This window comes from Coenobita brevimanus, chromosome 72, assembly GCF_032717465.1.
Source record: "Coenobita brevimanus isolate Jiangsu-jjx chromosome 72, ASM3271746v2, whole genome shotgun sequence".
Classification (NCBI taxonomy): Eukaryota; Metazoa; Arthropoda; class Malacostraca; order Decapoda; family Coenobitidae; genus Coenobita; species Coenobita brevimanus.
The window spans coordinates 593,281-603,516 of record NC_137025.1 but is presented as its reverse complement, the minus strand read 5'-3'; the positions used below and the strand labels follow the sequence as shown (position 1 = coordinate 603,516).

The following is a 10,236-nucleotide window of genomic DNA, read 5'->3' as shown; positions in this document are numbered from 1 at the left end:
AGAGAAGGTAGAAAGGGATGGGTAAAAGGGAAATGATGTGTAGGATAAGGAAAAATAATCTTAAGAAAAATACTCGATGACTGAGGCATTGTTGAAAGGATCCGGGGTATTCGAATCAGTTAAATCATGTCTCTAGTAGATAATATATTCACTCTGATATTAAACTTTTTATATCAAGTACAGTGGTTATACTGGAGTATAATTTCAAGCGTATTTTGGCGAGCTCAACAACAACACGCATTTGAAGACCTTTAAACAGGTTGGGGCCCTTTAAATAGTTATTCGCACGAAATTAAGTCACTGTTAATTTTGTGAGTTTCACATTGCTGCTAAATAATTGTAGCCAACCTTCAGATTAAATTCATGTTATTATTTGTTGTAGGGAATATATAAAAGAAGATAAAATACAAAGCGACTCAGGTTTCGGTGCGAATAGTCGAAGTGTTTACATCCTCCCCCAAACAATCAATGTGCCTGTTTCTGTCATTATTTCCCGTCAGATTTCCGCTTTAAGGTGAGTGGTGTGGCAGGGGCGTGTGTGCTGCAGTGTCCCTCATATACCAGTGGTGTTGTGGTGTGATGTTAGTGGTGTAGTGAAGCCATGAAGGCGTGATATATGTGTGCGTGTGTGAGATGGGTGGGAGGTGACTAGGAAAAAATTGCTCCGAGAACCATTTGCAGAATTTCCTTCTGTCATATATGTTGCCACATCAGCGAGTATATTTTGTCATAATTTACTTCGATATTTACTTGTGTTACTTAGGGGATGACAGTGTGCTTTTCAATGTTATCAAGTAGAGATAACTGTACTTAACATAGATTTTTTCTGGATACTATACTCTTATCAGAACCATTTTATAGGTGTGCTTTCCAATAGCCATGGAATGTTGGGATGTCCCTTTGATGGTTTATATATCTTGCATTTTACTTAAGGTACATTTATTTTCTTTATTATTCTCCAACATCAGTAGTATCAATAGTGAAAATTATTTTTAAATGTATTTTTTTGGACTTACACCCAATTAATGGAAATTATTATGCTCACCACTTAGACTGTTATCGATATTGTCTGCAGTTTTTTTTTTTTTTTTTTTTTAAAGATTTGCCATGGATGCTTTTTATTTTAATGCTTGGTGAGTAAGATAGATGATTGACCAGCCTGTAACTATGGATTTTCATCAGTATTAAAATCAGGGTTAGTTAAAGTAGGTTAAATTCAGTTAAGTTGGCCTAGGTTTAGTTAGGTTAGGTTAGGTTAGGTTACCTCACATTAACTCATGTGTGATAATGGATGGTGATGTGAGCTGAAGAAAATCCTCCTTCATTATTTACTAAATCATTTTAAAAGCACTAAAAATCTTGGAGAGCCCCCATGCATATAATTTACAACTGTTCCCATCTTTAATCAGTAAACTATAACCTAAGTATCACAGTGATCAGCTTGAAAAGTTGTGGCCATGAATAGTTTTGAACATGTTAGTATTAAAACTTTATCAGATTTACTTGCAGACAATGCCAAATGGCCATTTATTGTGGTAGGTTGTTGTCAATTCAGCTCTGAGGTGAGTTCATTACCAGTTGTTTTATCTTGGTTAACCTAACCTCACCTGACCCGACAATATAACCTGACCTAATCTAACATACTGTAACCTAACAGGAGCAGTTTAGATTAATGAGTTTTGGAGCTGAATCAACCTGTTGACTCTTGCAGCATGCTACCGCTGATGTCAGTAACTTGACCGTACTGCTCTTAGTCTTTGGTCCAAAATCAGGTTAGGTCTGATTAATTGAGGTTAGGTTGGCTCACCCTTATATGATAATGGGTAGTGATTGGAGCTGGAAAATAATCCCTCCTCCTTTTTTTTTTTTTTTTTACTAAATATTATACTTAAAGCATTTACAATACTAAGTGATGAACACATTAATTTCAATGTCCGTCAGCTGGGTGTAATTACAGAATTTACCCTGGATTCTCTAACAAACTTATGATCCATTCCCTCAGATTTTACTGTGCAGGAGGAACAAGAGGTACATGAATTACCCACAATCAGTTTCCCTTGCACATCCAATAGAAACTTGCACATAGCTATTACAGACTGGTAGGTAGTAGATGGTTGGCTTCCATCAGCCCCGAGAGATATTACCATTAATGGTATGTGGTTACTTTAGCTACACAATCATACTCTTAAACAGGAAACTTAACCACAAGTGTGTAGAGCCAAAAGTCCAAGCTTAGAATCTTGCTGTGATACAGATCTTATTACTCATCTTTGCTTTCTTTTTCCCAACATTTTCCATCTGCTGTTGTGGAGAATTGGCTGATTTTGACACTGGATTTAGCTCTCAGTTCATTGATCACAGTTGCTGTACAATGGGCATCCTTTGTATAGGAATTTCCTAAAAGTAAGTGTGTTGTCATTTGATTTTATATGATTTGTTACAGACAGATGTGATGTGGCATCGGTGAGTCATCATGGCCGAGCCTGAAGAACTGCTGGCCCAGGCGGTGAATGAGGAGCTGGTGTTTGCAGCACTTGCCCCATCCCACACACCACCACCTCCACAACCCACCTCTTCATCCACCACCACAGCCAATGCAACCACCACACCTCCACCACTAGGTAAGACAATTATCACATTGTTTTAATCCCATCAGCCAAAGGACATGTTTTAAATTTTCCAGAAGGAAGTTTTTTTTTTTCTCCTTTTCTCTTTGATGTTCCCATTCTTATTACAAGCACTCATTGCCACAGCCTTATGATTTCATTGTGGGCCAATAGTTCTGAAAAACTACCATGTACGTACCTAGGCTTGGTGTTTTGAGGTACCATTCCCAGATTTGTTAGTTAAGCTTTTCAGGTAATTTTATAAGCCAAAAAGTGTATGTGGGGGGGGGGGGACTGCACAGAACCACCACACACTACTACACCAATCCTGTTAAGGAATGTGTTCTCCACAGTTGTAAATGCTGGAACAGTGTGGCAGCAGACTTTGGGAATTGTCATAGATTTGCTTGAAACTGTTACCTCTCTAGTTCATGTTGTTTAGTTCACATCATACTGGTGCTGTCTACCATAATTCAGCTTAGAAGAGTAGCAATGAACCACCTGGTAGTGAAGGGTTAATGAAGGCTGTATCGAACCCCTACAGAATTAAAAGGGGTCTCCAGAGCCGAGTACGGTTGTTTAAAGGTGGCCAAAATACCCATTAATGATATCTCCTCATGCTGAGAGGATTAATCTGTGTAATGTATCAATTTCTGTTTTCTAGTTCTAAATTTGTTTCTTCTTCCTTTCTCTTTGGATCTGCTGTATGCCATCTAGTATGTGGACATTAACTTTCAAAATGATGATGCCTAACCTTCCTTCGTGGACCACGTAACATGACATTGTGTGTGTGTGTGTGTGTGTGTGTGTGTGTGTGTGTGTGTGTGTGTGTGTGTGTGTGTCTCAGTGGGTTAATATGTCCAGTGTGTGCATATATATAGCTTGTGTGTGTGTGTGTGTGTATATATGTAGCTTGTGTGTGTGTGTGTGTGTGTGTGTGTGTGTCAGTGGGTTAATATGTCTAGTGTGTGCATATATATAATGTGTGTGTGTGTGTGTGTGTGTGTGTGTGTGTGTGTGTGTGTGTGTGTGTGTGTGTGTGTTTTACTTATATGGCTTCATTTTAATAAGATATTCCTCTCTACCTTTCCTCCCCTTCTTTCCACATCTCCCCTTCCTTGTTTTATGTACCGTAACAGGACTCTCTCTCTCTCTCTCTCTCTCTCTCTCTCTCTTTCTCTCTCTATTTTCAGGGTCACCAATGCTATTGTAAATAAAGCATGGAGGGTAAAATGTGGCAAGCAGCTGAAAAGAAATAAGTATGGTGGACATAGTTACTATTTAAGTAAACTCTGGATTTGTCCAGTTGGTAGAAAAACACACAAGACAATTCTCAAGACATGCACAAGGGTAATCAGGTTAGCAAAATGAGATTGGCATGTGTGAGGTGTGTTTAGTCACCTAGTGTAAGATACCATAGTCTCTCTTTAACAAATGTAGGGAACAATTCCACTGTACTCTTCTCACCTCACTGAGTATTTTGTGTAGCTAAGGGGCACAACAAGCCAGTGCTATGGCTTTATTTCTATAGCACTTCTTCATGACTAGTACCATATTCTAGCATTAACCTCTGGTTATAATACAACAGTCAAGGTGGAGAGACGAGTTTCAGACCAAGCTAGAATATAAATAATACCGTATAATTGAGGTAAATTCTAGGATTGTCTGGTAGAAAAACACAACGCTAGTCATAAGAAATCCACCAGATAATCAGGTTAGCTTAATGGGATTGCTATGTGTGCTGTGTCTTGGAGCCCCACACCATAAGGGCCATTTTCCCCCCTCCACCCTGCAGCCCCGACCTTCATACAGCGACAGCAAGTGGGTGAGGGTCATTGCCTGGAGTGGTGTGGGGTGAGGGGTGGATGGAACTTGTGTGCTCACTACCATTAGCACAGTAGGCGAGACTGAAGGAGATTGTGTGTGGGAATGTGGCTCAGTCGGTATTATAAGCTTTTTGAACAGGAGTGATGGGGATTGAAGTTATGTGAGGGGTTTGAAAAATATATGCTTGGCATCTTAAGTCTAATAGAGAAGAATGTAAAAGTATATCAATAAGTTTGTGTGGTGGAGGATGGAATGCATGTGATCAGTGCCTCAAGCTCACTGTGCAGGAGTGATGGAGATTGTAAGTTTGTGTGGTATGTAAAAAATGGATCCTCAGTATCATAAACTCAGTAGATAATATTACTAGAGACTATGAATTTGTGTAGTGGGGGAGGCTGAATAACATATCCTCAGCATCTCTAGCCTAGAAGACAATAGTACCAATGATTGTGAATTTTTGTGGTGATGTGTGGCTGAATGCATGCATTCAGTGCCATATGCTAGGTAGACAAGATTGAAGGGGAGTTAGTTTATGCTGTGATGTTATAATATGAAGGCATGGTATCTTAAACTCAGTAGATGTAGCTCCAGACACTATATGTGTGGTGGGAGGTGGTTGGAAAACAGATGCTTAGTATCCTAAACTCACTAGATAAGAGTACCAATGACTAAATTTGTGTAGTGAGGTGCAGCTGGATTGCATGTGGTCAGTGTTTTAAGCTCAGTAGACAACAGATGGAAAACAGACATCTCTTGTTGTAAGTCCGGTAGATGTGACTGTAAATTTATGCTGTAGAATGTGACCCAGACTGAGATGATTGGTGCCATAAGTTCAGAGATGGAACTGCCGTAAATTGTGAACTTTTGAGATGAGGAATGGCTGGAACACACGCACTTGGTACCACAAGTTTGGTCAACAGGCTTTATGCGTGGGTTGAATTTGTGAGAGTTGAGGATGGTTGGAACACTTTTGCCTTGTGTTGTCAGCTCAGAAAACAAGATATTGAATGCTCATTCACCCATCACCCGAGCCTTGAAAATATACGTGAATTTCTTAAGAGCTACAGTTTTACAAGCTCTCCAAACCATCAATGATGAAGCGCACCCGAACCCTCCCCCCTACCTTCCGCCGCCCCCAAGTCCCCAGTGCCAACAACCAGAACAGCAGCAACAACAACAACAACAATGTAAGCTCTTCTGTCCCTTCGGAGGATACTGTCTCGCTGTACACGTACCGCCTCCACGTTGGGACTCATCAGACCATTGAACTCACATTGCAGAATCCACCACCACAGTCCCCACAAAGGTGTCGTAGATTTATTTTCATTGTTAGCTGAAGTAAATTTAACTAGGCAAGGGATTCTTGTCCTGCAGTTTGTTTCTCATAACTTGTTGGCAAAATAAGATGACAGTACTTGTATTGTTGTATATCCATTGTATAAAACTGCTTTTTTACTTGCATCATGTTCTAGTTTAAATTTCTTGTTACAACTCAACATTCGCAGTGGTGAGATGGCAGTTTTATTCGTAGTTAAATCTTTTTTAATGATGATGTAGCAGTTGATTGAGTCCTCAAGCCCACCAAGAAAAATCAGTATCTCTTTTCACTGTTTGCATTTCCCTGGTTGACCTGTTCCTGTTTACTCCATCTCCACCATGCATGCCTACTGGATGACCCAAGTGCAGTACACATGAGTGCAAACACCTGCCATGGCCACACAGACCAAGTGATGACCTAACCTAATCCAAACAAACCCAATCTGACCCAACCCTGCTTAACATATCCTATTGAATCCAATCCTATTATAATCTAACCAAACCAAATCTATCCTAACCCACCCTTATCTGACCTAACCTAATCTAACCCAACCCACCCTGACCTCACTTGGGCTAACCTGACTTAGACTACACTAACCACAGACAACGTGATGACTCAAGGGACAGTGGCCACTCCCTCCTTTCCTCCCACCCGCCCTCTTCCAACTCGAGTGGGGGTGGCGATGGGAGCATGGGTGCGGGAGGGGGTGGGGGTGCATCTCCCATGCTCTCGCCAAGCCTTGGCCGCAGGATTGTGGCCCCTGGGGTGGCCGTTTTCAAGAAGCTTCTCCTCGACCGGCTCATGTCCTCACGCCAAGGTAGTGGGAGATGATGTAGAACATGCTTGACCACTGTGCTGGACATATTTCATGGAGTAGCTATTGTGTCCGACATAGCTACAAATATACCGCGTATTTTGTCCTCTATAAAGAAATGTAGAACCTGCTTGATTGCTGTATGTTTGAAGTATGGTACGGTATTATTTCATGGCATATATATATCCGCTATGCCTGGAATGTAAACACTTTGTTCCATTCACCACATCTCACCAAGGCTATGGGAGATGTGGCAAAATGTAAACTGTGTATGGTCAGTATGCATTATTGCCTTCTGAATATCCTGTATCATAACTGCTATACTCAGGATGTAAACTCCTCTAGTCCATCCTTGTCTGGTTTTTCACACCAAAGGAGCCACAAATACTAGTATGGCTTATATTCTAGAGCCTGCTTGAGTGATATACCTGGATATATTCCCTGTATTTAATCCACTGTAGTTGAGATACACCTGGTAAATGCTTGCATCCCTCCCCAGCCCACCATCTCACATCAAGGTATGGGGAGGTGTTAGTAGGATATGTGATTTAGACCCTGACTAAGTGATATACAGTACTCTTTCCGTGATATATATTATTTATTGTTTCTTCTGCCAGGTAATTATTTTCAGATTAACAGAGACCCCTCATAGTGTGAAAATCTCCCCTGTGTTTAATAAAATTTGTCTGGCAGTACCAATAATAAAATACAAAAGATGTCATCATGCTACGTTGTTGTGATCATAAGTTCATCTGGATCTGAACCTGGTGGACTACTGGCTGAAAACGTCCTCCGGTAGTCCACCATCATCCCTTTGGGTTGCAGGGAGCTAGCTGAGGGATCTTTATGTAAATGGATAGTGGGGCTGCTGGGTTATGGTTAGTGCCACCACATGAAGGCATTCCTAACCAGCAGCTGTAAATATGCTGACAAATTTAAGTGAGGGTTTGTCTGAGGGAACTGGGTCACTCATGTCGTAGATACTAAGTTGTAGCTGATTAAACTTTGATGAGCTTTAGTTGTGTAGTAGGAATCAGTCCTCCAGTCTGACCACACATGGCCATGAATTGATCAGAAAGGGATTGGGGATACTTGTCAAGTGAAACCAAACTGATTATTGCTTTGCATATACAGTACTTTGTTCTTACCATTGTGATGTCCTTGTAGGTGTGAGTGTTGCCGCCTCTGACTCTTTCATATTCATTATTTTTGCTGTCTGTGTGTGACGTCATTTCTCAAAGGTAATCTGAGACTATAGGTGCCTGGTGGTGACATGGATTCCCTGTGCTCCAATGGTTAAGGCATTCCAGCTGAACATGGTCCCAAGGAATTTAAATCCAAGGGTGACTCAGAGTTTGTATGATGTCATTTGTGAAGGTGGCAAAGACACACTGGACACATGGTGGTCATGTGGATGATGCTTGGTGGCCTAGTGAGTCAGGTGCTTGTACCAAATGTGGAGTGGAGCATGGAAGTAAGAAGTCATTGCTGGACAGTATTGTGATGTGATGAGAAAGGGTAGATTTTGATGGTTTGGGTCTGCGGAGAGGATGGAGGTTGCCAGCTGGGTGTGGAGAGTGGGAGGTATGAACTTCAAGGGTATAGCTGCTAAAGGTAGACCAAAAACAACTTGGGAGGAGGTCATATAGTGTGACCTTATAAATAAGTGACTGAATAGAGAGGCTTCTAGAAATTGAGGAGCTTGAAGAGCAGCCATTAGCTTCCCAAAGCTGATGCATGCAAGGATCTTGAAGCCTTTATAAATGGTAAAGAAAAAAAAAAGTTCTAACAAATGGAAGTGAAGCTTAAACTTTGCTGGAAGAAGTGAAGGGATCGAAGAGTGGAGAGGAGTTATCTGAAAGGAGTACGTGGAGTTAAGTGGAAGAACAGTCAAGGAAAGGAACATTGTAGTGTTGTTGTGGATGTATTGGCAAGTGTTAAGAGAAGTGCCCTGAGATGGTTTGGCCATGTGGAAGGAGTGGAGAATGAGAAATTGAATGGGAGAATGTATGTGAGTGAGTTGGAGAGGGAGATGGGGAAGGTCAGACTGAGGATGGGATGGAGAGGCATATGAAGAGTGGTGTGCCTTGGAGGGAGGGCAGCCTGATTGTGGAAGGCAGGGCAACATGGAGGCCATATGTTGATAATCACTCCATATGGGATTAAGGCATCTCTCTGCAGATGGATGGATAGATAATGATAAATTAGGGTGATGATGGTGGATGAGGATAGACAGTTATGATTGATGATGGTAGTGATAATGATAGGGGATTGATAATGATGATAGTTAATGCTAAAAATATAACCCTCTAAAGCTTCCACTCTCACTCCCACTACGTCAAGGCAGCACTAACAGAAATAAGAGAGATAAAGGGTGGCCTCATATAGCATTTCATCCTGCATGTCTTGGTCTTGGTGTTGTTATCTCAAGTGTGACACCATTATCTGATAAGAGGTGATTGCCATACCAGGCAGACTTGTGGACATCCTCTTGTTCTTTGCTGCAGTGTGTGGCTTGATATAGTGTAGAACTGTGTATGTGTGCATGTGTTCTTGTGATTGGGTGGGTGAGAGTGAAGAAGGTTTTTTTGTGTGTGTGTGTGTGTGTGTGTGTGTGTGTGTGTAATGACTGGATATACATGTGTGTGGGTACTTGAGTGTTAGATGAGTATGTATGTAAACTGTGTGTGTCTAAACATGTGCATATGTGTATATTAATAATAATAAGTTTATTCAAATTGGCATATACAATCAGAGTGGCACACAAAACACTGAACAATTGTTTATAAGTACCAGCCATGCTTGAAACATTGATATTTACGTTATCAAGAGAGAGAGAGAGAAATCAGTTCTGCACTTAAACCATTCTCCAGTACAAGATCATCTCTTTAAGACACGGTTATCCCCACCTGAAGAAACAGTTGCAAACCCAGGGCCTCGTATCACCTTATCTCCCCTCATTGTGTAGTCTGATTGGTGACTGGTCTCGATACTCAGACAGTCAGCATAAAATCCCAGATAATGTGAGGTAGAGATGTTCTGAATGTCTGGAAGAAGAGATGAAGAGTAACTAAAAGGTTGAGACACAGTGAAGGTGTATTACTTGTTTTTTTTAGTTATATATATATTTTTTAATTGGACTCAGCATTGTTTTAAAACTCCATGTGAACTGAGATTGTGAAAGTCTGAGTGCCTGTAGGAAAAGCCAAGGATGATTAAGGAACTGTCACTCAGAAAGCATATGATAGTGATTGGTTTTACACAAGGACGGTATTTGTGTAATCTCATATGAAGTGAGTTGGGGATATTCTGAGCATCTCCAAGTGGGAAGCGGGTGAATTGTGGGTTTTGGGTATTTGGAAGGGGTATTATAAATGATTAGCATGGATACTGTCAGTCACCATAAAGTCCCACATGAAGTGAGTTAGTATAATGAGGTTCTGAACATCTGCAAGAAAAGATGAGGGTGAAATGTGAGACTGAGACAGTAAGAAAAGGGCACAATACAGTGACTGGCAAGTGTCAGCAGAGGCAGTCATCACAGACCCTGCATTAAGTGAGGTAATGCAGTTGTGAGCATCTGCAAGAAAACGAGTGGAAACATAACAAAGAGAGAGCATTTACGTCACTGTTAAACCCCATGGATCCACCTCCACCTCCACCTCCGCGGC

General features: G+C 41.1%; 1 protein-coding gene across 1 annotated transcript in view; it reads left to right on the top strand.

Moving 5' to 3' along the window:
• Positions 1–463: 463 nt before the first annotated feature.
• fry (microtubule binding protein furry) overlaps positions 464–10,236 on the top strand; it is a 97,010-nt gene continuing 87,237 nt past the window's right edge. Inside the window, exons 1-2 of the mRNA XM_080278164.1 lie at positions 464–514; positions 2,444–2,621. Coding sequence (XP_080134290.1) covers positions 2,474–2,621 — 148 coding nt within the window. The 5' untranslated portion in view covers positions 464–514; positions 2,444–2,473. The remainder of the gene's footprint in view (positions 515–2,443; positions 2,622–10,236) is intronic.